The sequence below is a fragment of the Canis lupus genome, chromosome 11 (assembly GCF_048164855.1).
Source record: "Canis lupus baileyi chromosome 11, mCanLup2.hap1, whole genome shotgun sequence".
NCBI lineage: Eukaryota > Metazoa > Chordata > Mammalia > Carnivora > Canidae > Canis > Canis lupus.
In genome coordinates, this window is record NC_132848.1 from 40,791,121 (window position 1) to 40,814,999 (window position 23,879).

General features: G+C 41.1%; 1 protein-coding gene and 1 long non-coding RNA gene across 9 annotated transcripts; one reads left to right on the plus strand and one right to left on the minus strand.

Annotated features, from left to right (window-relative positions):
• Positions 1-6,120: 6,120 nt before the first annotated feature.
• On the minus strand, positions 6,121-17,781 carry C11H2orf49 (chromosome 11 C2orf49 homolog). 3 transcript variants are annotated; one of them, XM_072844392.1, is made up of 5 exons: positions 17,614-17,781; positions 15,176-15,342; positions 11,799-11,925; positions 11,550-11,652; positions 6,121-9,282 (listed from the first exon to the last, which is right to left on the minus strand). In XM_072844392.1, the coding sequence occupies exons 1-4, from the start codon at positions 17,710-17,712 to the stop codon at positions 11,569-11,571; spliced, it is 477 nt and encodes a 158-aa protein (XP_072700493.1). In that variant the 5' UTR covers positions 17,713-17,781; the 3' UTR covers positions 6,121-9,282; positions 11,550-11,568. The 3 variants fall into 3 exon arrangements, with proteins under 3 accessions (XP_072700493.1, XP_072700492.1, XP_072700491.1); XM_072844391.1 differs by having other exon boundaries at positions 11,550-11,672; XM_072844390.1 differs by having other exon boundaries at positions 11,550-11,925.
• LOC140643041 (uncharacterized) lies at positions 16,629-23,778 on the plus strand. Of its 6 annotated transcripts, XR_012039424.1 has the most exons (7): positions 16,629-17,394; positions 17,589-18,723; positions 18,830-18,907; positions 19,626-19,682; positions 20,316-20,559; positions 21,703-21,766; positions 23,467-23,778. It is a non-coding gene; the product is annotated as an uncharacterized lncRNA (long non-coding RNA). The 6 variants fall into 6 exon arrangements; XR_012039421.1 differs by having other exon boundaries at positions 16,633-17,394; positions 17,589-18,907; XR_012039426.1 differs by lacking the exon at positions 18,830-18,907 and having other exon boundaries at positions 16,637-17,394; positions 17,589-18,244.
• Positions 23,779-23,879: the final 101 nt, after the last annotated feature.

Here is a 23,879-nt window from a genome sequence, read left to right on the forward strand (position 1 = left end):
GGATCCATTTATCCTGCTGCCACCCAAAAGAAGCCTCATATGTAACTAAAACTGCCACCTCCAAACCTGGAGTGGCCTGCCTCTCCTCAGGCTCTCCCAACCCTTCTGTAAGGGAGACGATTTCAGATTACACCCGGGCAGCTCCCACTCCCACACTCTTGAGATGGTTACCACTCACATCACCTCGCATTGACCTTGAACATCGCAAGCAGCTCAGTCAATGTATCTGCTCTGATACAAAGAGCCAGGAACGAGGCTGATTACAGTACCGTCTCAACATTGTCCTTAGTGACAGCTTAATCTCTGGGAAAACCTCAAAAGAAGTGTCTGTGAAAGGCCTCAGTGTTGTTGGTAAAGCAGAACTCAGGAGACAGGAGCAGAGAGAGCCTTGTGGTCAACACAGGTGAAGCCAGAGTATATTTAGAACACATCACTGACTCCCCACAAATGGACGCCACCCAATCTCTCAGCAGACAGCTGCCCTCAAGTCACAAATCAGCCTAATTAATAAGCCCTCATTCCCTTTGAGAAGATTTTTTTTTTAATTAGCTACACTAAAGCAGAATAAAAGTGAAATTAACTTGTGCCTCAGTGAATCATATTCCTTTGGGAAATGGAAATATATAAAATACTAAGTCAATTCTCAATTATCACTAGTGATGCCCATTCACACTTGAGGGCACCTCTTATCTGCCACCTGGCCACTAAGTGACAGACCAAGGGCTCTGGGATCAGTTGAAGGTAGAAATAGAGGGAAATCCGATCTGTAAGAGACTTGAGGGTCAGAGAGAAATCTGCCTCCTGACAGAGGAGGAAATAGGAGTGCAGAAAGAATAAAGCTTACTCAAGACTACACAGAGGCCAATCTGCTAGAACCCAGGTCTCGACTCATAGCTCACTGTCCATTCTGAGAATTTTCTGATGGCAGCAAAAAAACAGCTGCCACACATTTTTATAATACTTCCATCTCTTCTTTCCAGCAGCCAAGTTGACTGCACTTTTGAATAACTGCTTTTCTAAAAGCTGGCACTGTTGTACACTTTATTCCCAGGATGAGGTGGGAGGTGGCTTCCAGAAAGGGACCTACCTCTGGTTTCATGCAGAAGAGCAAGAGATCTAGGTTTCAGTTGCTGTTCTACCACCGACAAACTGCATGCCTTTAGAGGAGTCACTCTTCCTACAGGCCTCAGCTTCCTCTTTTGTAAAATCAGAATGTTGGATTAGATTGTATTTACAGATGAATAACCTCCGCTAGAGAAGAATTAGAAAAATCTGTAATAGGATTTACTTGATGAATTTCAGGGAGGGCATTCTATCTAAAATAAAACAGAAATTATTTTCTTACATGTAGAGATGATTATGGGGGAAATGCCACCTCTGACTACATGTTTTTTTCTGAAACACTGAGAAAATATCTAGGTAACGCATATGCCAAAATGTACATAAACTGAGAAACTGACCTTTTTAAGAGTGGCAAAGAAACAAATAAAAGCCTTTCACAAAAATAAAAGCAGTGTAACTTCATCTCCAGACACCTATTAGCAGTTACACAATTAGAAGCAGATGAATAAAAAAATTTCCCAGGACCAAAACAAATGGACAAACAGCGACAACAAAAAAACATAAACAGGCTCATAGATACAGAGAACAAATAGATAGTTGCCAGTGGGGAGATGGGGAAAACAGGTGAAGGGGACTAAGAGGTACAAACTTAGTCCATCGTGCAGGTGTAATTACAGCACAGGGAATACGGTCAATAATATTGTAGTAACGTTGTATGGTAACTATACTCACTGTGAGCATCTCCTAATATACATAATTTCTTAGCACTGCTGTACACTTGAAACTAATTTAGGTCAACTATTTGAAAAGAAACAAAACCCGAGCCTCTCTTGCTTCTGCCCTACTTTCTCCTCCCCATCAGAGGTAGCAAGGAGGTCAGAACACAGGAGAGGCTCCTGCTCAGGCGCCCCCCACCATGCAAGGCCACATCCACACATGTGAGGCCTTCAACTACCCAATCCAACACCACCCTGTTTTGATTTGTTTCAAATAAACAGAGGTCGTGTTAAATAGTTTTTTTTTTTTTTAAGATTTTATTTATTTATTAGTGAAAGACACAGAGAGAGAGAGGGAGAGGCAGAGACACAGGCAGAGGGAGAAGCAGGCTCCACACAGGGAGCCCGGCGTGGGCTTTGATCCCGGGTCTCCAGGATCAGGCCCTGGGCTAAAGGCGGTGCTAAACCGCTGAGCCACCGGGCTGCCCCGTGTTAAATAATTCTTTAAAAAAAAAATCCCCCTGGTTCCAACTAAGAGAAAAATCCATTCTGTTTTGAGTGGGCTTCTTCAGGTTTCAAGGAATTAAAAACATTAACGAGCAAACTAGTACACAGATTACTGTTGACTTTAATTATTAAACGTTCTTGAGATTCCTTCTCAAGTTACTTGAATATTTAGACCGAAATAATTGGGATTAATAAAAGGATAAAGCCCCTTGAGAGCAGGGACCATGTCTTATTCCGACTCCTTGAGTGTGAAAATACAGTACACACCTATTGAATGAATGATATGTTTTTCCAGGGAGTTTATTTCGTTTGTGATTTAAAAAACAGAGAAGTTATCTTGACATTCTCTTTTTCATTAAAATGGTAAAACTGCAAACATATTTTTTAAGCCAGATGACTTAAATGACACTAGAAATGAGAAGAATCTGTAAGAATAAAGGCGAAAAGAATTACACATATAAGTACTGCACTCTAGTTGATCAAAGCGGTCTTGTGCCCAGGTCCAGGTTAACAACTCTGCAGCTGCTATACGTATGTCCTGGAATTGGACAATGAAATAAATGGACAGTGGACAGTGGGAGCCAGATTTGTCACTGTTGGGGTGGGAAGTTACAGACAAGCAAAGGAAGTCTAGAATGACCCACAGGGCAATGGATTCAAGTTGGAGACACTAGTATGAACTCACATTTGGCTTACTGTCAATAGTTATATATAGAAATATTTATAGACCTGTATATACAGGGTTAGTATACACACATACATATTTCCTTGCTCTGTCACCCCACTTGCTTTCTAATATCATTCTTCAGTAAAAGGAACCAAGGCTCCGTGGAGAAGTGGCTGAGTTTAGACTGGGGCAGGAAACACACAGGATGAACCTAGAGCACCTGGAAGTGTAGAAAGTAAGGAAGTGCTCAGAAGAAACCACAATGATGAGGTAAGTCAAAGGGACATAGGAGCCAACTGGAAATGTTTCCCATGGCCAAAGCTGGAACAATATATGAAAAAAAGGCATTGGATTATAAAATAACCCAAAGAATAAGTTCCGAGTCCACACTGACATAAATTATTAAATAAACAAAGAACAAATATGCACAGAATTACAAGTAATTTATGTAGCTACGTTGCCCATAAGGTGGAGCCTAATTCCCTACTCAAGTCTTCCTTCCAAAGAGTAGTGTGAGAGGAGGAAAAAGAGTAGCTCTATGTTAACCTGACTGACATACAGTATGTCAGCCAGGTGACCAAGAATAACCTCAAAAGCAGTAAGTCATGTTGACAGTATATACGCTTCATATGGGATGAAAGTTGCACTTCACCTCTGTGAGGTTCTCTCCAAAATCCATAACCCCAGTCTGATCATTAGAAAAACATAAGTCATATTCAAACTGATATCTAACCAGCATGCCTAGATTCGAGATATCTAACCAGTATGCCTCAGAACTGCTAAGGTCATCAAAAATTCAAGGGGAGTCTGGGAAACTGTCACAGCCAAGAGGAGTCCAGAGTACTAAAATATAAGGTGGTGTCCTGGATGGCATCATGGGATAGGAAAAGCAACATTACGTAAAAACTTAGCAAATATGAGTAAAGTTATGGACTTAGCCGACAAAAATGTGCCAGTATGATTCACTTCCATGAACGTACCATACCAGTGTGTATCAGTAATGGGGGAAACCCAGTGTGTGGTATATGAGAACTCTCTATACTATCTTCCGTAAAATAAATCGTCTATTTTTTTAGTTTATTTTTAAAAATTATATAGGATACAACAAAGTTTAACCAGATGTGGTATTTTTAGTTATTATTTTGAATATTATATGAAAATATTTTCATGTTATTTTATGAAAAGTATCTTTTGCCATGATTGGTATTTTAGTCTCCTAACATTTGTTAGTCAAAGAAATATAAATATTTTAGTTAAACTGAAAAACAAAAAAACTTGGATAATTTTATCAGAAGAAGAATAGTTCAGAGCTATTCTATATTACTTAGCTAGTCTTATTTGTTTTTTGGTTAAACTAAATGCTTGGTTAAGTCTGAACATAGTTAACAGCTTCCAACTGGTTACAGAATCAAATCAAAAGTCCTTACCATGGCCCAGGTAAGATCCTACATAATCTGGGCTGCTGCCTACCTGCTTTGGCCTCATTTAATATACACTTCCCTGCTCTATTCACTGATCGGAGCCGTACGTTTTTTTCTGGTCTAAAAATCCTCTTAAGCGTCAGGGCTTTCACTCTGCTCTTGTCTGGTATGTTAGATAATGCTGGGTAGCAAACCATCCCCAACACTTAATGTGGCTTAATGCAATTCCTATTCTGTTCAGTGAGGATTCCCTGAGTCAGTTATTTAGGCTGGTCTCACTGGGGACACTCATGGAGCTGTGGTGTGCTGGCAGCTGGAATGGGAATGGGGGGCTAAGTCCTATCTGGAGGTTAGAGCTGCTTGCTGGATGGTTTTCTAGCAGGCTTTTTCAGGTGGCTGCAGCAGCGGTCCCAGAGAGCATTTGATGAAAGCAAATTACAAGGCCAGTCCATATTCAAGCAGTGGGAAAGAGACTCCATCTCTGATGGAAGGAGCAACGAAGAATATGTAGACATTTAACATCTACCATATGTAAGATGCTTTTCCTGAAAGCTTTCCGAAACTGTCTCCCCTTAAAAATCATCTTTTCACAGAGGCCGTTCCTAACCACTATTACATTTAAGGTAGCTCTTCAACCTCCATTCCCCATCTCTCATTATTTCATTTCTCGGTTTGATTTTCTGTCATTACAATTATCCATTATTTCATTGAGCAGAAACGTAATTGACTCACATCTTTATTTTTTCTGCCACAATAGGATAGACAACTAGGTTTAAGAACTGAAGAGCAGGGCAACCCTGGTGGCTCAGTGGTTTAGCACTGCCTTCGGCCCTGGGTGTGATCCTGGAGACCTGGGATCAAGTCCCACAAGGGCTCCCTGCATGGAGCCTGCTTCTCCCTCTGCCTGTGTCTCTTCCTCTCTCTCTCTCTGTGTCTTTCATGAATAAATTAGAGCAAATCTTAAAAAAAAAAAAAAAAAAAGAAAGAAAGAACAAGAGCAAAGCACTTCAGTAAAAAGCACTTTAGTAAAAACAATGTCAACGAAAATAAATTTTGTCTCTTCTGTCCAAATGGCCTTTTTTTTTTTTTTAAGATTTTATTCATTTACCCCTGAGAAACACACACAGAGAGAGGCAGGGACATAGGCAGAAGGAGAAGCAAGCTCTTTGCAAGGAGCATGATAAGGGGCTCAATCCCCAGACCTGGGATCACGCCCGAGCCGAAGGCAGGCGCTCAACTGCTGGAAGTGTAGAAAGTAAGGAAGTGCTCAGAAGAAACCACAATGGTGGTTGGACCCAGGTATCCCCATTTTGTTTTTTTTTTTAATTCAAGGTAGAAAGTAACCTGAAATGTTTCCAACGGTTAGAGTTTCAGTCTCCAAAATTAACATACCAGTTTAGAAGTTTACTTTTTAAAGACCACCTCAGACATGAATAAATAATCCTTTAACTGAACCTCTGGTTTGTTCCAGTTTATAAGAAAGCTTACTCAGGATAAAGTTTGAGGGACTTGTTTCCATGCATCAAAGCATAGTGGCAGTCAGCGTGGCAGTCCCTGTGGCATCAGGATATCCCAAATACTGGGCCACTCTGGCCCACCACCACTTCAAAAGGGCACCCTGAGATGTGGCCGGACAACTGGCATCAAGCCTGATCCCAATCAATCCTGGTACAGAAGGTTTTACTATAAAGCATAACACTTTCCCACCATATAGTTTGTTCAAATAAAATGAGATCAAGTCATTACAGAATGTTTTTCCACTTTATTTTTTTATGAATGACAGACCTACTCAGTAATTTTATTCCATTTATTAAATAAGGATAAAGCTACTTAAAAGACCTTTTACATACAAAAATGTACATTACAAGGTTAAACTTTCTGTACTGAATTACAAAACCTGCACAAGCATTTTAATAAAAGAGCACACTTAAAAACATTTTGACCATTTTGTAGCCTCTAAAAATTACTGAAGTGGCACAGTAGTAAATAGAGGAAGCTCTTACATACATATGATTTAAACTACTGGCAGTTTTACTTAATGTAAGTTTTTAAAAAGGTCATTGCTATTCAATGAGTCTCTACACCAGTTTTAGAATCCTCTCTCAAAACTTAAGTCAACCAAAATATTATTTCAAATAATAATTACAATTCTGAAGAATTTCAATACTAGCAAAAATATTATGGCCTCATAGTAGTAGTTGAACAACTTTCCAAAGTGCCTGGTAGCTGTCTAGATTAATAAAGCTATTTTGGTAAACTGTACTGCCTTTACAGCCACTGGGAAGCAATTTAGGGCCCTTGGTGCTGCAGGGGCTTGAGATTTCCAGAATTCACGCAGCAGTCTATGATCCCTCAAATACAGGACTGGGGGTCATCCTATCTTCACTCCTCAATGAATGCATAGGGCCAAGCATTATGAGATGCAAACCTAAGCCTGACGCTTAGGGTCTGCAGAAAGAAGGATGGAAAATGGAAGCAAAGAGTTAAAACATGGGAAAGGAGAGTAAGAAAAAGGAAAACGGGACAAAGAAGAAGGGGAAGAAAACGACAGGACCACCTGCCAATGACAGGAAGTGGTAAAGTGCCTGTAACTACACCTCGAAAGCCAGTCACTGACTCAAACCATTCATTTGCCTACCCCAATAATAAAAAAAAAAAGGGTGGCTCTGTTGGAATATGAAATCAATAGAAACAATATTAACCCATGTAAGTGAGTCAAGGGTATTCCAAAGTTGTTTGCCATTCAAATCAAGTCCTAAACTTTAAAGCACACCAAAGCAACCCTTCAAAACCTAAGATTCCCGACACGTGCTTCAGATTCCCATCATTCGGTAGGCTTCACTGCTTGGAGGAAGACATTTCAAGACAAGCTATATCTACACACCTTGAGAAGGCACAGTGCTCTAAGATGTTGCTATTATGTAATACACAGTACATGGTTTAGCACTTCTCCACATTTCAAACTCAAAATAGCTCAATAATATGCTTCTATATGAGCATTGATTCTGAATGTTCATAATATAAACTTCAATTTGAAGCAACAATGTTACACAGTTCAGCTGTTATTACCAACCTACTCTGTAAGTTAAATATACAAATTAAAAATTAATTTTATTGAGTAACTAGAAAGTTTCCATTGACTTAAAACTGTCAAATGGCTAACTCTCTCCTAACTAAGAGAGAAATGCAGGTGTAAGCAGAAGGGACAACTGAATTATCAAATATAATTTGTCATTCTACCCTAAAATCTGTACTTTGAAAATCTCCTCTAACATACAGTAATGTAGAAGGTGACAGCTGTCCTTCAACAGTATTACAGGTATCAGCCCTGCAGATAACTATGTATTCACTACTTTGCCATAACGTCAATAGCTTATGCAACACATACTGTATTCAATTTTGTCTTATCTGTACAGATTTATAGTTTGGATAAAGGCAGAATGGCTAGAAACTGTAGGGTTCTAGTTTTAGTACAGTACTTACCTGCCAGGCTGAATGAATTTTTTCTAAGGCTATTTAATAGCTGAACTAAAATACTTGCTTTAACAAACCAAAAGAAGAATGAGACTGCTGTAAAAAGTTAATGAAAAGGCGAACCCCCAATTTGAAGATCAGTCATATAAGGAGAAAAGTATGAAGTATCTATCCTCTGTACTTGCTTAGAAATACAAGGCAAAAAAGTGGACAGAGGAATGCATGGGTATAAGGTATACCCTATGTTCCCACGGATTTCCATTGTACAATTGGGATGGTAACACTGCTTTAACACGAACACAAAACCTCAGTGGATAATGTGCGTGTGACAGCCCTGTGGGAAGTTGCCCGTTAGCCCAGCAGGGAGCCCCATCCGGCTGGTACTCGCCTCCTACGCTGTCACTTTGTGGTGACTTCTGGCTTTACCATCTTCTCTTCTGTTTACACCAGGTCATATTAAGCTTCCAGCCTCAGCACTATCCCTCCTGGACTCTCTGAAGTGCTGGAATTTCATCCCCCGCCCCGCCATTCTCTAAACCTTCTGCCATCAGGTACCACCTCGAATAGGACTATGTCACCTGAAGATCTTAAAAGTTTCTTTTAAGATCTTTTTGAAAGGATGAAGCTCCCAAGAAGGAGTGACACCTGAGCTCCCAGAGATCACAGACTGCTCATGATAATAGTGAGGACTGCTGCATGACAAAGACATCTAAAGGGTGGACCAGCTCTGAGACTAACCAGTCAACTCCTAACAGACCAATTCTGTTATGACTTCAAGGGAAGGAGCAGCAGCAAGCACTGAGTTCTCTTTTGATGTTTATGGGAAAGAGTAATGTAAGCACTTAAGAACAGCAATTTCATCTGTATATTCTGAATAGTTTATTGGCAGCACTACAAATATGCTTTTCTTGGTGAACCTTGAGGAGGAGTTTGGCAGTATTTACTAAAATACTGGGATAAACTGTTAAATTCTTTTGCTACGGAAACAAAATAAAAATTGTGAACTTCTAAAATATTTTGAATTTAAACAAAATCTCAAATTTCCCCAAACACTGAAACAGAGTAATGAAAATAATTCCTAAAATTCATCAGATGCTTTATATCAGACTTGCAGCTAATGACTGACTAGGATCAATATAAATGACTTACACTAAGCCATCTGTTTAAAAAGAAATTCTTTCCTAATCAGGGCACAAAAGGCAAAAATTTTAAAAAGGAAAAAAAAAAAAAGGAATGGGAAAGGAAGACTTTTTCAACCTAATTTTAAACCTCTTAAGAAAATTCCACAATAATCAGGATCTCTGTAAATACTGTCAATATATGTGAACTTGCTTGAAAAACTACAGTTAGTTATATTTACATTTTTGGAAACTTTCCTTCAGGGCCATGTAACATGCTGTATCTTCCTCTTTGCTTCTGGAGGCTTCAGGTTATTCTGAAAAGACATGAATAGAAATCAGTTTAAATCTGCAGAAATGCCAGAGGATAGCTTGAAATGAGCACTTAAAACCACCAGTTTACTACTAATATACAAATGGTAAATCACTGCTGCCATCTGGTGGGAGAAGATCATTAGGAAATTAAGGAAAAAAAGCAAGTCTCCCTTGCCACCCATTTTTTTTCAGCTGTGGTTCTCAAACCTTTGCATATTAGAATCACCCACAGTACTTACAAACACGCCCAGACCTGGGCCTTATCCCAGAACCAATTAAGTCAGAATCCACAGAAGGTAGCAGGGATGAGGCTCTGACTTCTGTCTGGGTTCTGTGGAAGCTCTTCCAGGTAATCCTAAAATGTATTCAGAATTGAAAACCACTGACAGCTCCAGACTTGCTTCCTCCCTGCCTACTCCACTGCCTTCCTCAAAATCTCACAGTCCAAGATCTTAATACTAGTAAATTTAGAGATAAAATAAAATCACATCTCTGAAAGAGTAAATTTTTTCTGAGTAGAAAGATGTGTTTTAAGAAAAAAAGATCCTCGAGACTCTTTATTATATTATTTGAGGTCTAAGTTCTTTTTCCTACTTTTTTTTTTTCTATCCTTCTCATTCTTATCTGTTTTTCCCACAAAAGTAACTGAAATAAGTAGGCAGCTCGGTGTCTTTAGAAGTTCATGCACTGAGGTCAAACAGGCCTATATTCTGCAGCCTGTCCACTTACTAACTCTTGAACCCTGGACAAGTTCGTTTAAACTGAGCTTCTAGGGAGCCTGGGTGGCTCAGTTGGTAGAGTGTCTGCCTTCGGCTCAGGTCATGATCTCGGAGTCCTGGGATCAAACTCCACATGGGGCTCCCTGCTCAGCAGGGAGTCTGCTTCTCCCTCTCCCTTTTCCCCCCACCCTTGTGCTCACTCTTTCATACAAACATACACGTGTGCGCGTGCATGCACCTAAGTAAATAAACAAACAAACAAATGAATAAATAAAATTTTCAAAAAATTTAAAATGAACTTCTATTTCCTCATCTATTCAACAAGAAAAAGAACTGTGCTATGTCACAGGATGGCTGAAGCGATGAACTAATGTAAGAACAGCTGGTCATATTTACACTAGTTATCTTCTTTCTACTACTATTTTAGAATGTTTGACCTACTCTGAGTTTTCACCCCTTTGACACACAATTCAAAGAGCATAATAAAGACAAATGTGTGTGTCTGAATGTGTAGGTGCCCTCAAAATTCTTATGTTGAAACCTAATTCCCAACATGTATTCTAGAATTAAGGGGAAGGGCCTTTGGCAGGTGCTTAAGACACAAAGGAGGCACTCTCATGAGTGGGCCCTTAAAAGAGACCTCAGACAGCTTACTTGCCCTTCTGCTACATGAAGAAAACAGCCAACTATGAACCAGGAAGTGGGCCCTCATCGGACACTGAACCTGCCAGCACCTTGATTCTGGACTTCCCAGCCTCCAAAACTGTGAGAAATACATGTCTGTTGTGTAAGTCATCTAGTCAGTATTATTTTTTTGTTATAGCAGTCTAAATAGACTAAGACAAGAAATAAAGCCTGTAAAGCTGCTGGATGTTTAGAAATAATTTTCTGAGGACCCTAGGGAAGAATCAAGTGTGTGTGTATACCATCTCATAAATTAAACTCTAAAATAATACATTACCAATCTGTACCAAATTTGCCAGTATATGAAATCGAAGCATCCAAATGCTTAATTAAAATACAGACCAACACAGTAGATTCCCCTAAACTTCCTATATCCCTCTAAGGATAGGTACATTTGAGGAAAAGGGGGAGGGGGGGCACTATAAATCCTGAACACTGTAGTGTGGTTTTAAGGTAAGTGCAAAACAGACACACTGAACGACAAGCTCTCAAATGCTACTTAATATGTGACCTTGGACAAATCACTTAACATTTTGAGCTCTACTAATAAAGGAATATATTTCTCTTTTAGTTCCAAAATGGTTAAAGGATTGAAATGAGAAAAATCTAGGAAAAGTGCCTAAGAGACGTGCTTTATACATTTTAAACAGAAATAAGTTGAGTAGACTTAATTAGCTTATCTTCATGGATTTTAGGATTTCAGGAGTCAACATGAGAAAGGACATGTAAGTCAGACCATTTCAGAGTTCAAGAACTGCCTATGGCCTGGCTTGCCCAGCCCGCCCCGCCCACCCTGGCTACAGGAGGCCCACGCACTTAGAACCTTCATCCCGCTCTTACTAGCACAGAAGCCACCCCACACTTACCACAGCCTCAGCTTCTTCTTTAGGGGCCGCTCGCTTTAACTTCACTGGAGTAGCTCCAACAGGGGACAAAGGTGGGGACTTCACAGGACCCAAAGGACTTTTCCTATGCGTTAAGTCATGGTTCTGTTTAGTGTCATTATTATTGTGTTCCATTTTATTGTTCATAGGCAAATTGGAAGACAGAATTAGGGGTGAAACATTTGAAGAGGAATTTGACAATTTTCGAAAGGCATTACTGGTAAAGCTTGCCTGAGGAGGAGGCCTGAGTCGATCATTATCTCCATTCTCTGTCTTTCTCACTTTGATGCTTGTACTTGTTGAACTTCCATCAAACACAATAAGAGGTCTTTTCCTTAACCCATCTACAGTGCTAGTCCTGAAATCAAAGAGACATATTCTTGAAAAATACCATCTGCAATGGCAAACCTTTGCAGGAACTCAAAGCTAAAACAACGACCAAAAATATTTATCGGTAAGACTAATCTATTTTAAATAGGACCCCTGGGAATGAAGTTTTCTATTATCACCCTAAATGAAATGATCAATTTTCTAATGCTTGAAAGTTTACAATATTTATTGACAAGAAACATAAGTTAGCTGTAATGTACACACAAGATACAGGTATTTTTAAAACATCAACCACTTAACCCTAGAACTTAAAGAAGATTCCCTGGTGATTAAAAAAAAAAAAAAAAAAAAAAAATTCAGTTTTAAAAATCACCCTACCCCACCTAATTGATAAGATTATCTTGACTATGTAATAATTATTATTTAAAAAGAATAATGAACTATAAAATTACAGCAAGAGTACCTCAGTAGCTGTCTACAAACAGTGAGAACATTCTATTAATCAAAGGTTTCTAAAGCCAAGACGCTTTCTAAATTATAACTATAATATTTGTGTAATTTTGATTTTAAAATTTGGCAAATCTTGATGTTTAGCTTCTGAAAACCTAATTTCCACTCTGAATGATAAAGATTAAGTAATAAAAGCATTCATTTGTCCATTATCCACTATATCTCAAGTGAAATAACAAATTTATGGGGAAAAAAAACCTTTTAATTAAACATGTAAAAGAATTTGAGCAGCTAGTTATTAGGAAGAACACTTCCGCCTTGCTACTCAAAGTGTGGTGGATGGACCAACAGCATAAGCATCACCTTGCGAGCCTGTTAAGAAATGCAGAATCTGGGGCCTTAACCTGTACTGATCTGAATCTGAATTTTAACCAGATTCTAGGTGATTGGCTAAATTCACTAATTCTTAGGTCACTGATGATCATCATCTGTTTGTGTTCCTACATAGAGAACTCAAAATAAGTTTCCTGCATATCCACTGCTGCTGCAGAATGGAAACAGAGGGCTCATCAGAGAAAACAGGGCTCATCAGCTTGTGAGAGTTCAACTGAAGATCCCAGAGGCATGCTGAAGTTTGAGAAGCACTGCACTGTTGATCTGGACCTAGCTCTGTGTGACCTGGGGAACATCACAACATTTCTCTGGAGCTCATTTCCTCCACAGAAAAATAAGCAATTCAACAATACCTGGATCTCTTAGATCCTTCCAGCTTTAATGTTCTGATTCAAGAGTCAAATTTGTGACTTTTTTTTTTTTTACAAAGTCACAATCCCTTCCAAAAGGATATTGAAGGACTTAAAGGGATCATCATTTGAAGTAACAGTATTGAAAGCTTTGCTTAGGACAATATGCCTGAATGCGCAGATCAAGAAGAAAATACTTTCTTATTAAGAATCAACAAAAATAAGAGGTGCCTGGGTGGCACAGCTCGTTAAGCAGACAACTCATGATTTCGGCTCAGGTCATGATCTCAGGATCCTGGGACAGAGCCCTATAGTGGGCTCTGGGCTCTGCACTCAGCACAGGGTCTGCTTCAGGATTCTCTCCCTCTCTCTCCCTCTCCTCCTCCCGCTTACTCATGCTCTCTAAAATAAACACATAAATCTTTTCCAAAAAAAAAAAAATGACTCAACAAAAGTAAATTGAAGATATATTTGGCCTAATCTATAGATTTACAAAAGCTAACACTAATATGTAGCCTGTACCAACATATAACCATCAAGCTAAAATGAAACTCAACCTGAATTGAATGTGTCCCTGATCAAAAGAAAGACTATTCCTTTTCCAAAAAACTAAGAGCACGCATGTTATATTCTTCAACTGTTTTCATACTTGGAGAATACTCTATCAATAATGACTCTTTGTAACTAGAGATTAACACCCCTCATCAACTCAGAGCTAGCATTCTCCTTCACCCTCAGCCCTCATTCCACCTTCTCCCACAATCACTGACGATGATAGTACCTTACAAAGAGAAAGCTCTAAAAATGAATTCAGTAATTAATCCATAGCACCCACTTGTGATAAAATAGACATAGGAAAAGAAATAACTCACTTTGTCTTCATTAAACTATCACTATCAAAGAAGTGTAACCTTCTTTTATTTATTTTTTTTTTTTTAAGATCTTATTTATTTATTTCTGAGAGACACACAGAGAGAGAGAGAGGCAGAGACACAGGCAGAGGGAGAAGCAGGCTCCATACAGGGAGCCTGACGCGGGACTCGATCCCGGGTCTCCAGGATCATGCCCTGGGCTGAAGGCAGCACTAAACCGCTGAGCCACCCGGGCTGCCCTGTAACCTTCCTTTAAAAAGGAAATTCATTTGCTTGTGGTTTTATGAAAAACTTCTTGAAATTTAAAAATTTCAGTGTCCTTGAAGCAATACCACAGCTCCTTCATTTCTGTATTATTCAAAGACCTTAAAATCTTATTTGACTTCACTTTTTTCTCACAACTCAGCAAATCTTGGCTCTACCTCCAAAATACATCCAAGACTCCAACCACTTCTTATGAAGTTCACGACTTTAGTCGAAGTCACCATCTATGAAGTTACCATATCCATTGCCTGGATCACAGTATAGCCTCCTGACTGACTTCCCTGTTCCCCTCCCCACATCTTAAATCACTTCTCAGTACAGCAGCCAGAGTGATGCTGTGAAAATGCGTATCAGATGGTGTCATCACTCTGCTCAAAATCCTTCAATGGCTTCTTATCTCAGAGCAAAGCCAAAGTTCTTATAACTTACAAAGCTTTACGCGATCTAACCAACAAGCTCCCCTACTTACCTCCAATAAGGCTCTTTACTCTCCCCTTGATTCTCTCTACTTTAGCCTTGATGGCCTCTTTATTGTTCTTAGTTTATGATGGGCACACTCCTGACCCAGACTCTCGTAGTCTGTTTCGAATGCTAGCTTGCACTCTACCTTCTACAGGTTTCTCTCCTGACATGTCATTTCTCAGTGAGGTTGCTCCTGGCCAGTGTACCTAAAACGGTACTCTCTCTCCATTTTACTTTTCTCCTTAGCACTTGTCACTATGTAACACAGCATATGTTCTACCTGATTTTTTAAATTATGTTTCTCCCAATTAAAATAAGAGCAGGGAATTCTGTCAGTTTCACTCATGCTATAAGCACAGTGCCTGGTGCTTAATAGTTATTGAGTACACAAATGTTTCTTACCTAAGTTTACCTGGAGGAAAAAAAAAAAAAGAAAAGCGAAGTTGTTAAGTCATGTAAGATAAAAACCAGAACCGCTAAGAAGTACCTTCTAGTCTCGTTTTTCATCTCATGTTGCTCTCTTTTCTTTTCCATCATTTTCCCCCATCTATTCTTTGGCAACTCTCTCTGAGGCAACGGTATTGCGTGCTGAACATAAAGATCAGTGAGATTGTCTTTGTTTATTCTTATGTCATTTTCAACAGCTATGTTCTTCTGTGGAAAAGAAAAGTAATTTCAAAATAGCATTCTTCATGGTAATTACTACCTACCTAACAGGGTAGAACATTTCTGCTTAAGTAACAAACTTCATGAAGTTTAATAATGATGTAATTTGCAATTTATTTACCATCATAAAATTTAAGCTGTATAACTTATTTACTTAGAATTTATAACACAAGATTATAATACATAAAATTTAATGTAACACAACTCATAATTTATAATTTTTTTTATAATTATTACATATTTACTATAATTATAGAATTTGTTATTTAAGCCTGTTATTTAAGTCATACAGGTACTTTTTTTTTTTTTTAAGATTTTATTTATTCATGAGAGACACAGAGAGAGAGAGAGAGGCAGAGACACAGGCAGTGGGAGAAGCAGGCTCCATGCAGGGAGCCCGACGTGGGGCTTGATCCCAGGTCTCCAGGATCAGGCCCTGGACTGACGGCAGTGCTAAACCACTGCGCCCCCGGGCTGCCCTCATATAGGGACTTATAGGGACTTTACTATACTGCAGACCCACAGAGTATACTGTAAGTATTATAGAGTTACGCTCTGCAAATATTAGGCTCAGCCTCATCTTAAAAGACAATGGTCACATGATCCCAGTGTGACAAGGACTGCAGTCCACCACAGGTCAGTCAGCATACCAGGCATGGAGACCATTTACAGTAGCATCTCTTAGTCTATGAAGTAAACTGAAGATGGGAGACTGCCTGGAGAAATCAACGCCGCCCCCCCCCCCCACCCAAAGGCAACAACAATCACTACATGCTGAGTTACACAGTGTGTTACTCTCATGATCAAAGTAGTGGGCTGCAGGTCTCACCCTGTATTTTGTTTCCCATGTCTCCCTAAAAATGCTTCTTAAATTGGCGTCAACAACCAAGATTTCAAATGGCCCTACAGATGGACACTGCAGTCCCCTTACTGATGCCTGTTTTGGTAACAGTGCATCATGTTGTCACCAGTCCTTTCAAGTAGCTTCCAGTCACTGTCCAACCACCCATCTAAACTGCCTCATTCTTCCTCACTTTTCAATTTCCTCTCAACATCATGGAAAATGTGGCAAAAGGAAAAGGAGTAGTTATGGATAGAGAGTTTGGATTCAGGAAGAAAAATGAGGATACACGCTTCATCTGCAATTCAGAAAGGCCTGGGAACATTGGTGTTCAGTATAAATGGCAAAACAAGCCCAATCTGTGTCCTCTGATAACCTTACCCCGATTACTTTTTTCTTCAATATTTAAAAGCACAAATATTACTTTTCTCTCTTATACCTGACCACCCTTTGTTATCAGTTTTCACCCTCTACTCGCTCAGAGATACGGAAAAACCCAGGAGACTGTCTTGGATAACATTCCCAGAGGATTCCCCGGCACCTTAGTTTGGGCAGCACTGCTCCAGGGGCGGTGCTCAAGCTATGGGCCCCGGGCTAACAGCAGGAACTTGCTGAAAATGTCCACTCTTAGGACACACCCCGGACCTCCCGAATCCGACACTGTGGGGGTGGAGCCCGGTAATCCGTGTTCTAACAGGCCCTGACGGGGGGGGCGGGGAATGCACCTAAAAAGCGTGAGAACCGTGTTTGAAAGGTTAAGTCCCGTCAATAAATACACTCAGCAGGGCTTGAGGAAATCTGAGTACTGAGGGGCAAACAAGGAAAGCAACAAAACGTGATATTTCAAGCCACTTTCAGCAATTCTCTACCACTCATATTCATCACTTTCCTGGCCCTATTTTTTGTTGACTATCTCAGGCCATATTTCATTAGCTCGAAAAGAAGAAATGCTGCCGTGAGAGCCAGGGGTCCCGAGTTCTCCTGCCTGCACCACGTAGCGACCTTTGAAATAAGTCGCTTCACTTCTCCGAGGCTGAGTTTCGTCTTTAACGAGGTGAGAGATGAACAAAGGGCGATTCCAGCCCTGACAGGCCCTGACCACCGCCCTTCATTTCTACTTCGATTCCCCCCTCACCCCCGCTGGGGGCCGCAGGGGTCGCCTACGGTTCCTCCGTCGGAGCCATCAAAGACCCAAAAAGGTAAGTCCTCCTTCCGAGGAATTCCTGATATTCCAAACACGTGTCTTCCCGGACCGGGGTGTGAGGAGACGCGGTCAGCCCGCGTGGAGTCGTCAGAGACACACACCGGGCGGGAGGGGCGCCGGCGGCGGGCGTGTCCGCTCCCACCGAGGGTTACCCGGGCCGGCTCAAGTCCGGATCCCGCTCCCAAACAGGCCCACCCCGACCGGCGCACCCGACCTGCTCCAGGGTGAGGAGAAGAAACTCCTGAGACAGCAGCTCCGGGTGCAGCAGCAGCTCCGAATCCGTGCAGCTGCGACCGCCCACATCCCCCGCCATCGTCGTCGCCAGGAGACCCCGGCCAGCTACCCACAAGGCTCCACGAAGGAAGCGTCCCGGAAGTGACGTCACGCTCGGGGCCTTGCACGTGACGTCATCCCGGGTGCGCCGCGCGCCCCGCTCCGCCTCTGGTGGCTTGCAGGGGTGCTGGGAGAGATCTGGCGGAGGGGAGACTCCCGGGGCCGAAAGAAGTGGAAGGGACTTCTGCAGAGGGAATGATTGGCGTTTGACGTCTTGCAAGAAGGGACGGGAAAAACGAAGTTCCCGGAGCGGGCCACGGTTGGGCGCGCTTCCTGTGACGTCCAAAGGCAGAGGCCAAAGGGATTCCTAAAAACAGTCTCGCGGGAAAGCAGCGGGGCGGCCGGGAAGTCGGTTGACCTAAATATGGCGCCGCTCGTGGCTGCCGTCGTTTTGGTTCCTTTTCAACCTACTTCCCTTAAACCTTTTTCAGTAGGATGATGTAAGGCCAGATACCTTAATTCCTTGTAAGCCCATGGCTCCGCACATCGTAGGTGCTCAAGAATTCTCTGAAGTAATACTCCGAATAAACTTGCTCACGTGTGAAAATAATAATAAATTTGCTAGACGTTTACGGTGGGCCAGGTACTGGGTTCTCCTCAGAAGAGCCCTGCGACGTATGTGTTAGGAGAGTGCTCCTCTTCCAGGCAGGGAAACCGAGACCTAGGGTCGTTCGCTGAGAATAGGGAGTGAGGAGGTGGCAAGGCGGGCGCTCAAGTTCACTGCACTTACAACTACGCTCCAAGAAGTCTCTTCTACTTGTTTTTCATCTTTTGTGCAAGACTGATAACATCCCAAAACATTAAGCACATCTAAAACTTGCGGAAGTGTTCTAAGTGCTGTTTGCATCTTCTATGATGTGTCATTTTATTGGACATTACTGCTTTAAGACACAGGAATGACTCTGAGGATGCTAAAAGATAAACCTTGAAAAAAAAAATTGGGAAATAAGTGAGATGCTAAATCAAAAAGATAAAGGAAAGCTGAGGACAGGTGTTTTTGCAATTTTTCTTCATCATTTATGTAGACGATACTTTATCTAGAAATTGAATTTCGGAGCTGGGCAGAAACTTAAGTTAGGCCACTTCTTTCATTTTAGTGTCGAGGAAGCTGACCTGAAGGACATTGGAATGACTTGCCCAAACTAGAACAGAGTTTTAGAGCCTAGCTGAGGCAGGTATTTGGATGTTCTAATCTGGGGTTAAGTGTATTAACTTCAGGGTATTAGGATGGTAGTATTTTATATCTAAAGTCTGATTACATTTTCATGACAATAGTGAAATTAGTATTCTCATTTCCTTTGCCGGAAGGCACGTTGTTTTAATGGCAAAAGCAGTTCTCTTGGAAGAAGCCTGGGCTTGAAAACTAGACCTTAGTTCAAATTTTGTTCGGCTGCAAAACAAGACCTTGAGTCCCTCAGCCTCAATCTTATCAGAAAAAAAATGCTGTGCTAACATCTGTGAAGAATTATCAAAGGAGTACAGATTATATAACTTGCTTGGCACAGAGCAGATGCTTATTAACCGGTAGCTGGTTTTTAGAAAGCATTCAACTATAATTAAGTCTAGAGAAGTGCAGAAAGCGCAGGCTTTGGGTGGCTCCAGCACTCACCTAGCACAAATATGTCCTGTCTCCCCACTGCAGTGTGCTCAGTTGTGAAGTGGACATTTTAGGGCCATCCTACAGTGTTGTGAGGTTGGAACTAGAGTTTGTAAAGTGCCTCCTCTGTTGCCACTACCTGGAGATAGTGACAGGTAGTCAGTAACAGCCTCCTGACCGTCATCAAAGGAGGCAAGTGGCAGGATGGTGGTGTGGGTGGGGAAAAATGAGTTGAAGACTCTGAAAGTATGATTATACATCCTTGCTGTGTGATCTTTTTCCTTGTGGTTTTCTAGACCAATCGCCTCACCTAAAGCCCCAAGCTTCTTATCAGCAAAAATGTTTTGTGACAGGTAAGCTCTGTCTAGTTTTCTTAATTTCCCAGAAGTACTTCTCTGCTTTAAAACTAAATCCGTTAAGATATTTCCAGTTGCCTCTGAACCAAAAATCTCTAGACGGAGCATTCCCTGGGGCAGGAAAAAAACATCAAGATTCAGAGAAGAGGCAGTAGAATGAGATTGTAATACTCCGCAAAGGAGAGACTATTTGGTAAAGCCTGCCCCTGCTCCATCCTGGGCAGAGCCTGGGAGAGTGGAGGCTCAGAGAACTTGTGGTCAGGTGATTGGCTTTAATCGGAGTCCTGGTGTAGGAAGTTGGATTGGGGGAGAATTTGCATTTCTAACAAATTCTGAGGTGATGTTTCAAATATATCTAGACAGGGGATCCCTGGGTGGTGCAGCGGTTTAGCGCCTGCCTTTGGCCCAGGGCGCGATCCTGGAGACCCGGGATCGAATCCCACGTCGGGCTCCCGGTGCATGGAGCCTGCTTCTCTCTCTGCCTGTGTCTCTGCCTCTCTCTCTCTCTCTCTCTCTCTCTCTCTCTCTGTGTGACTATCATAAATAAAAAAAAAATTAAAAAAACAAAAACAAAAACAAATATATCTAGACAGAAGGGCCATCTCACACGAGATTCTGTCCCCATCACAGGGCAAGGAAGACAGACATTCCCCGACCCTCAAGCCAGGCTGTCACCTTGATTGGAAGAACCAGGCCTCTCAGCACCAAAACCATGAGACAGAACACCAAACACCAGAGTGGACAAGGAACATCTCCAAACCCCTGTGGGGGACCAGTGATGCTAGGACCTGAATATCCTGCTTCCCATCTTGGCTCTTCAGAAATTCCCCGACCCAATTAACACAGCCCTGGGGAAGAGACAAGGCTTCCATTGGTGAGATTATTGTCACTGCAGCTGGGTGGAGGCTTGAAAAAGAAATAATTCATAACTGAGAAATAACTTTTTCTCAGTTATAGAAAAAAGTCTTTTTGTTAATACATTTCAGAAGTTCATTCCTGCTACGCTGTTATCTGTGAGCATTCTATAGTAACCAACAATTTTTAAGATCATGAGGTTTCATTCTTTAACATTTTTATTTGGTGTCTATCGTTGACAAAAACAAACTGAGGTGTACCAACAAACACTGCCATGCCTGGCATCATTACCTCACAGGGTTGTGAGTTCCTGTAGGATGGGGTCCGTACATTCCCTTTGACTCTCCCACCTGGTCAGTAGCACACACGATGCTTACATTTAGTAAGTACACAATAAATGTTGAATGAGTGAATCACGAATGAAATACGTACCAAAAATTTTAAGTGTTGATTCTTCTTATTGGTAGCATGATATTTAAGATACTTGTTACAAATATTTTTGTATTTGGAACCACTGTTCAGCTTTGAGTTCCAAATAACTACTTTCAGTACCATAATAGTAATTAATGGTGATATTTTTATTGTCCTTTCTTATTCCTTTCATGATCAGATCATAATAAAGATGCATTCAGAGACTTCAACTACTCATCCCATAGATCACCCCTTCATGAGCTCCTTGAAACAGTGTTTAGTCTTTGGTTTCTCGGCACCCAGTGCAGTGCCTTGCACACAGTATAAGACCAATAATGCACTGAATGAATAGGAGCAAAAAGCTTTCCAAATTCTCAGGCACTTCCTAACTGAGCTTTCCTATGACCAAACTTCTAGAGCATGTTATTTATTTATTTATTTATTTATTTATTTATTTATTTATTTATTTTTGCCTTAGTGTCTGATTAGGTAGGTCGGTATTTCTTCCACATATTCCACTAAATCACGGGTTCTCAAAATCGAGTATTAGAGTCACATGGAGAAATTATGAAAAACTTTGCTGGGCCCCACCCCATAGTTTCTGATTTAGGAAGTTTGGAGTAGGGACATGGGAATTTGCATTTGCAGGTTCTGAGCTGATGTTGATACTGTTGATTACTGACCATACTTTATAAAGCACTACACTAAATTAAGCTGTTTGAGGGCAGGAGCTGTGTCTTTCTCATTTCAGGATCCCCAGCAGCCTCTGCCATAGTACCTGGTACATAGGAGTAGCTACTGGATCTAGATTGCAGGTAAATGAATATATGTACATATATAGTTAAATCAGCTAATACACATGAAAGCTCTTAAAACATGGCATATAGTGAGTTAAATTTGCTTTAAAAAATTACAAATGTAACCTTTCTTTGCTTAACTTCACCTTCTAAAATGATATCCAAACATTCAAAAGGTGTCTTAACAAGGATATATGTTATCCTTGTTTATAATCGAGAGTTTATAAATGAGAGTAACAGAATCTTAGTATTAAAAACCTGTTTTAAAGATGACCTGGTTTATTAATATTGAGCATCAGGAATTTTCAAAATTGGTTGTGTGCTTCCTAAATGCAGATAGACACAGCAAGAACATGGTAGACACACTCGTTGCCCTCAGGAGCTTACAGCCAGTGAGGAAGGAAGGAGCCAGAGGAAGTGTGAGGAGGTGGAAGTAGAGGAAATTGAGTTTGGGGAACAGTTAGCAACTATGAAAGGATTCACTGGTATCAATTCAACTCCTAATCATCATTAATCTGTTAGAACTCCTCTTTTGCACATTCTTTAAAATACTCTTAAAATGTTTAGTATGGGCCCAAGGGATATTTACTAAATATTAATAAATGAAGTTAAAAATGTCTTTGAAAAACATGACTTTGATAGTTCTTCTTCAGTGTAACCAAATAAAACAACAGGAGGAATTTAGAATTAGCCTGATGCAGATATTTGCATGTTTATGGAATAGTTACTTACATGGTGTCATATGTGATACAGGCTTCTCAGAAAGTTCCAGGAAGAAAAAAATGTTTCTAGGTGGAATAGTGTGCACATGTGGAACTTGCCATTTTAAGAATCCTATGGTAAATCCTTTCACAAAGGAAATAATTATTTCTGAATTACCCCTTTCCCCTCTTTTTTGTTAATATACATTTTTTACTTCTAGACTGTTTAAAGCAGAACACAAATGCTCTATCAATTAAATTCACTGTGCTGAATTCTGTATTCTTATTCCTGCTCTATTCTTACCACCATGGATTTTGGGACAAATCATTCAGTTTTCTTTGCCTCAGTCAACTCACCTATAAAATGGAGACATTACTAATGTCCACTTCATAAGGATATGGCAAGGCTCAAATGAGATCATTTCTGTAAGCCCAATGTTGGGCATTTAGGAGATTGTCACCTCTGCAAGCAGTTTTGTGCAGCTCTCCATCTGATGATACAGTAGAGCACTAAAATGAAAGACCACAAATTCTAGGCCCAGCTCTGTCAGTGATTAGCTGATGACCACTCACATGTTCTCCCTGAGCCTGGGCAAAATGAGACTGGGCTGGATTTGCTTGCGTGCCTTTCTGCTCCTTGGCTCTGCTGGCTGCTGGCCTCCTTAGACTTGAGTCCTTTCACTGAGCTAGGCCTCGAAGTGCGACTGCTAGTCATAGCTCTCTACACTTTGGGAAACCAGTTCCCAGTCAGAGGTTAAGCTGGTTCCACTGGGCAGAACTGAAGCACTGTTTGGGGGTAGGTCATGTGTGTGGCCATGAACTCACGGGGTGGGGGTGGGGGTTGGTTGGGGGGGTGAAGGACAAGCCACACAAGAAGATTGCTTCTTGATGGTTATTTCCTTCATTTACCTTTGTCGTAGTGGTGGGGGTGTCACTTGTTCTCCCTTTGAAACAAGACCACAGAGTAGAATGCAGTGTGTTTGCCTCCTGGTTCAGGATAATATCTTTGTTTTACAGTCCCTGCGGGGCCAGAAGAAAGCTGAGGCCATCTGTCACGTCACTGGTGGATTCTAAAGTCAGGGAAAACCATTGAGAAAATGTGCCTTTTCTATGCTAATAATTGAATGCTGACCACGATGGAGGGAGCTTCCTAATTGTTTCATCTCAACATTGGATTTGGACTATATATTGAAGAGACAGGTTCATGGATTTCTGGTACCCCAGGATTCTTCACTGTGGCTGGTGACACAGAGGAACAGGTACTGATAGGCTTTAGTAAAAAGAGTGGGTAAGATAGACCCAGGACTCCCTTTTAAAATAAACACGTCATTCAAATATACAGCTCTCTCTGGGGATTCCTTTCCGGATTCGCTGGGCCAGCGGTCGGCCTGGGGCTGGTGGGCCTGGGGGTGGGCGGCGGCCGCCCCACC

Bases quoted from the DNA above. Each gene is read 5' to 3' on its own strand.
- C11H2orf49 (XM_072844390.1), bottom strand. From the start codon at position 17,712: ATGGCGGGGGATGTGGGCGGTCGCAGCTGCACGGATTCGGAGCTGCTG. The intron at 15,343-17,613 runs GTCGGGTGCGCC...TCTTTTCCACAG, and splicing joins TTCTCCTCACCCTGGAGCAG to AAGAACATAGCTGTTGAAAA. The intron at 9,283-11,549 runs GTAAGTGTGGGG...ATGTCTTTTCAG, and splicing joins AAGAAGAAGCTGAGGCTGTG to AATAACCTGAAGCCTCCAGA.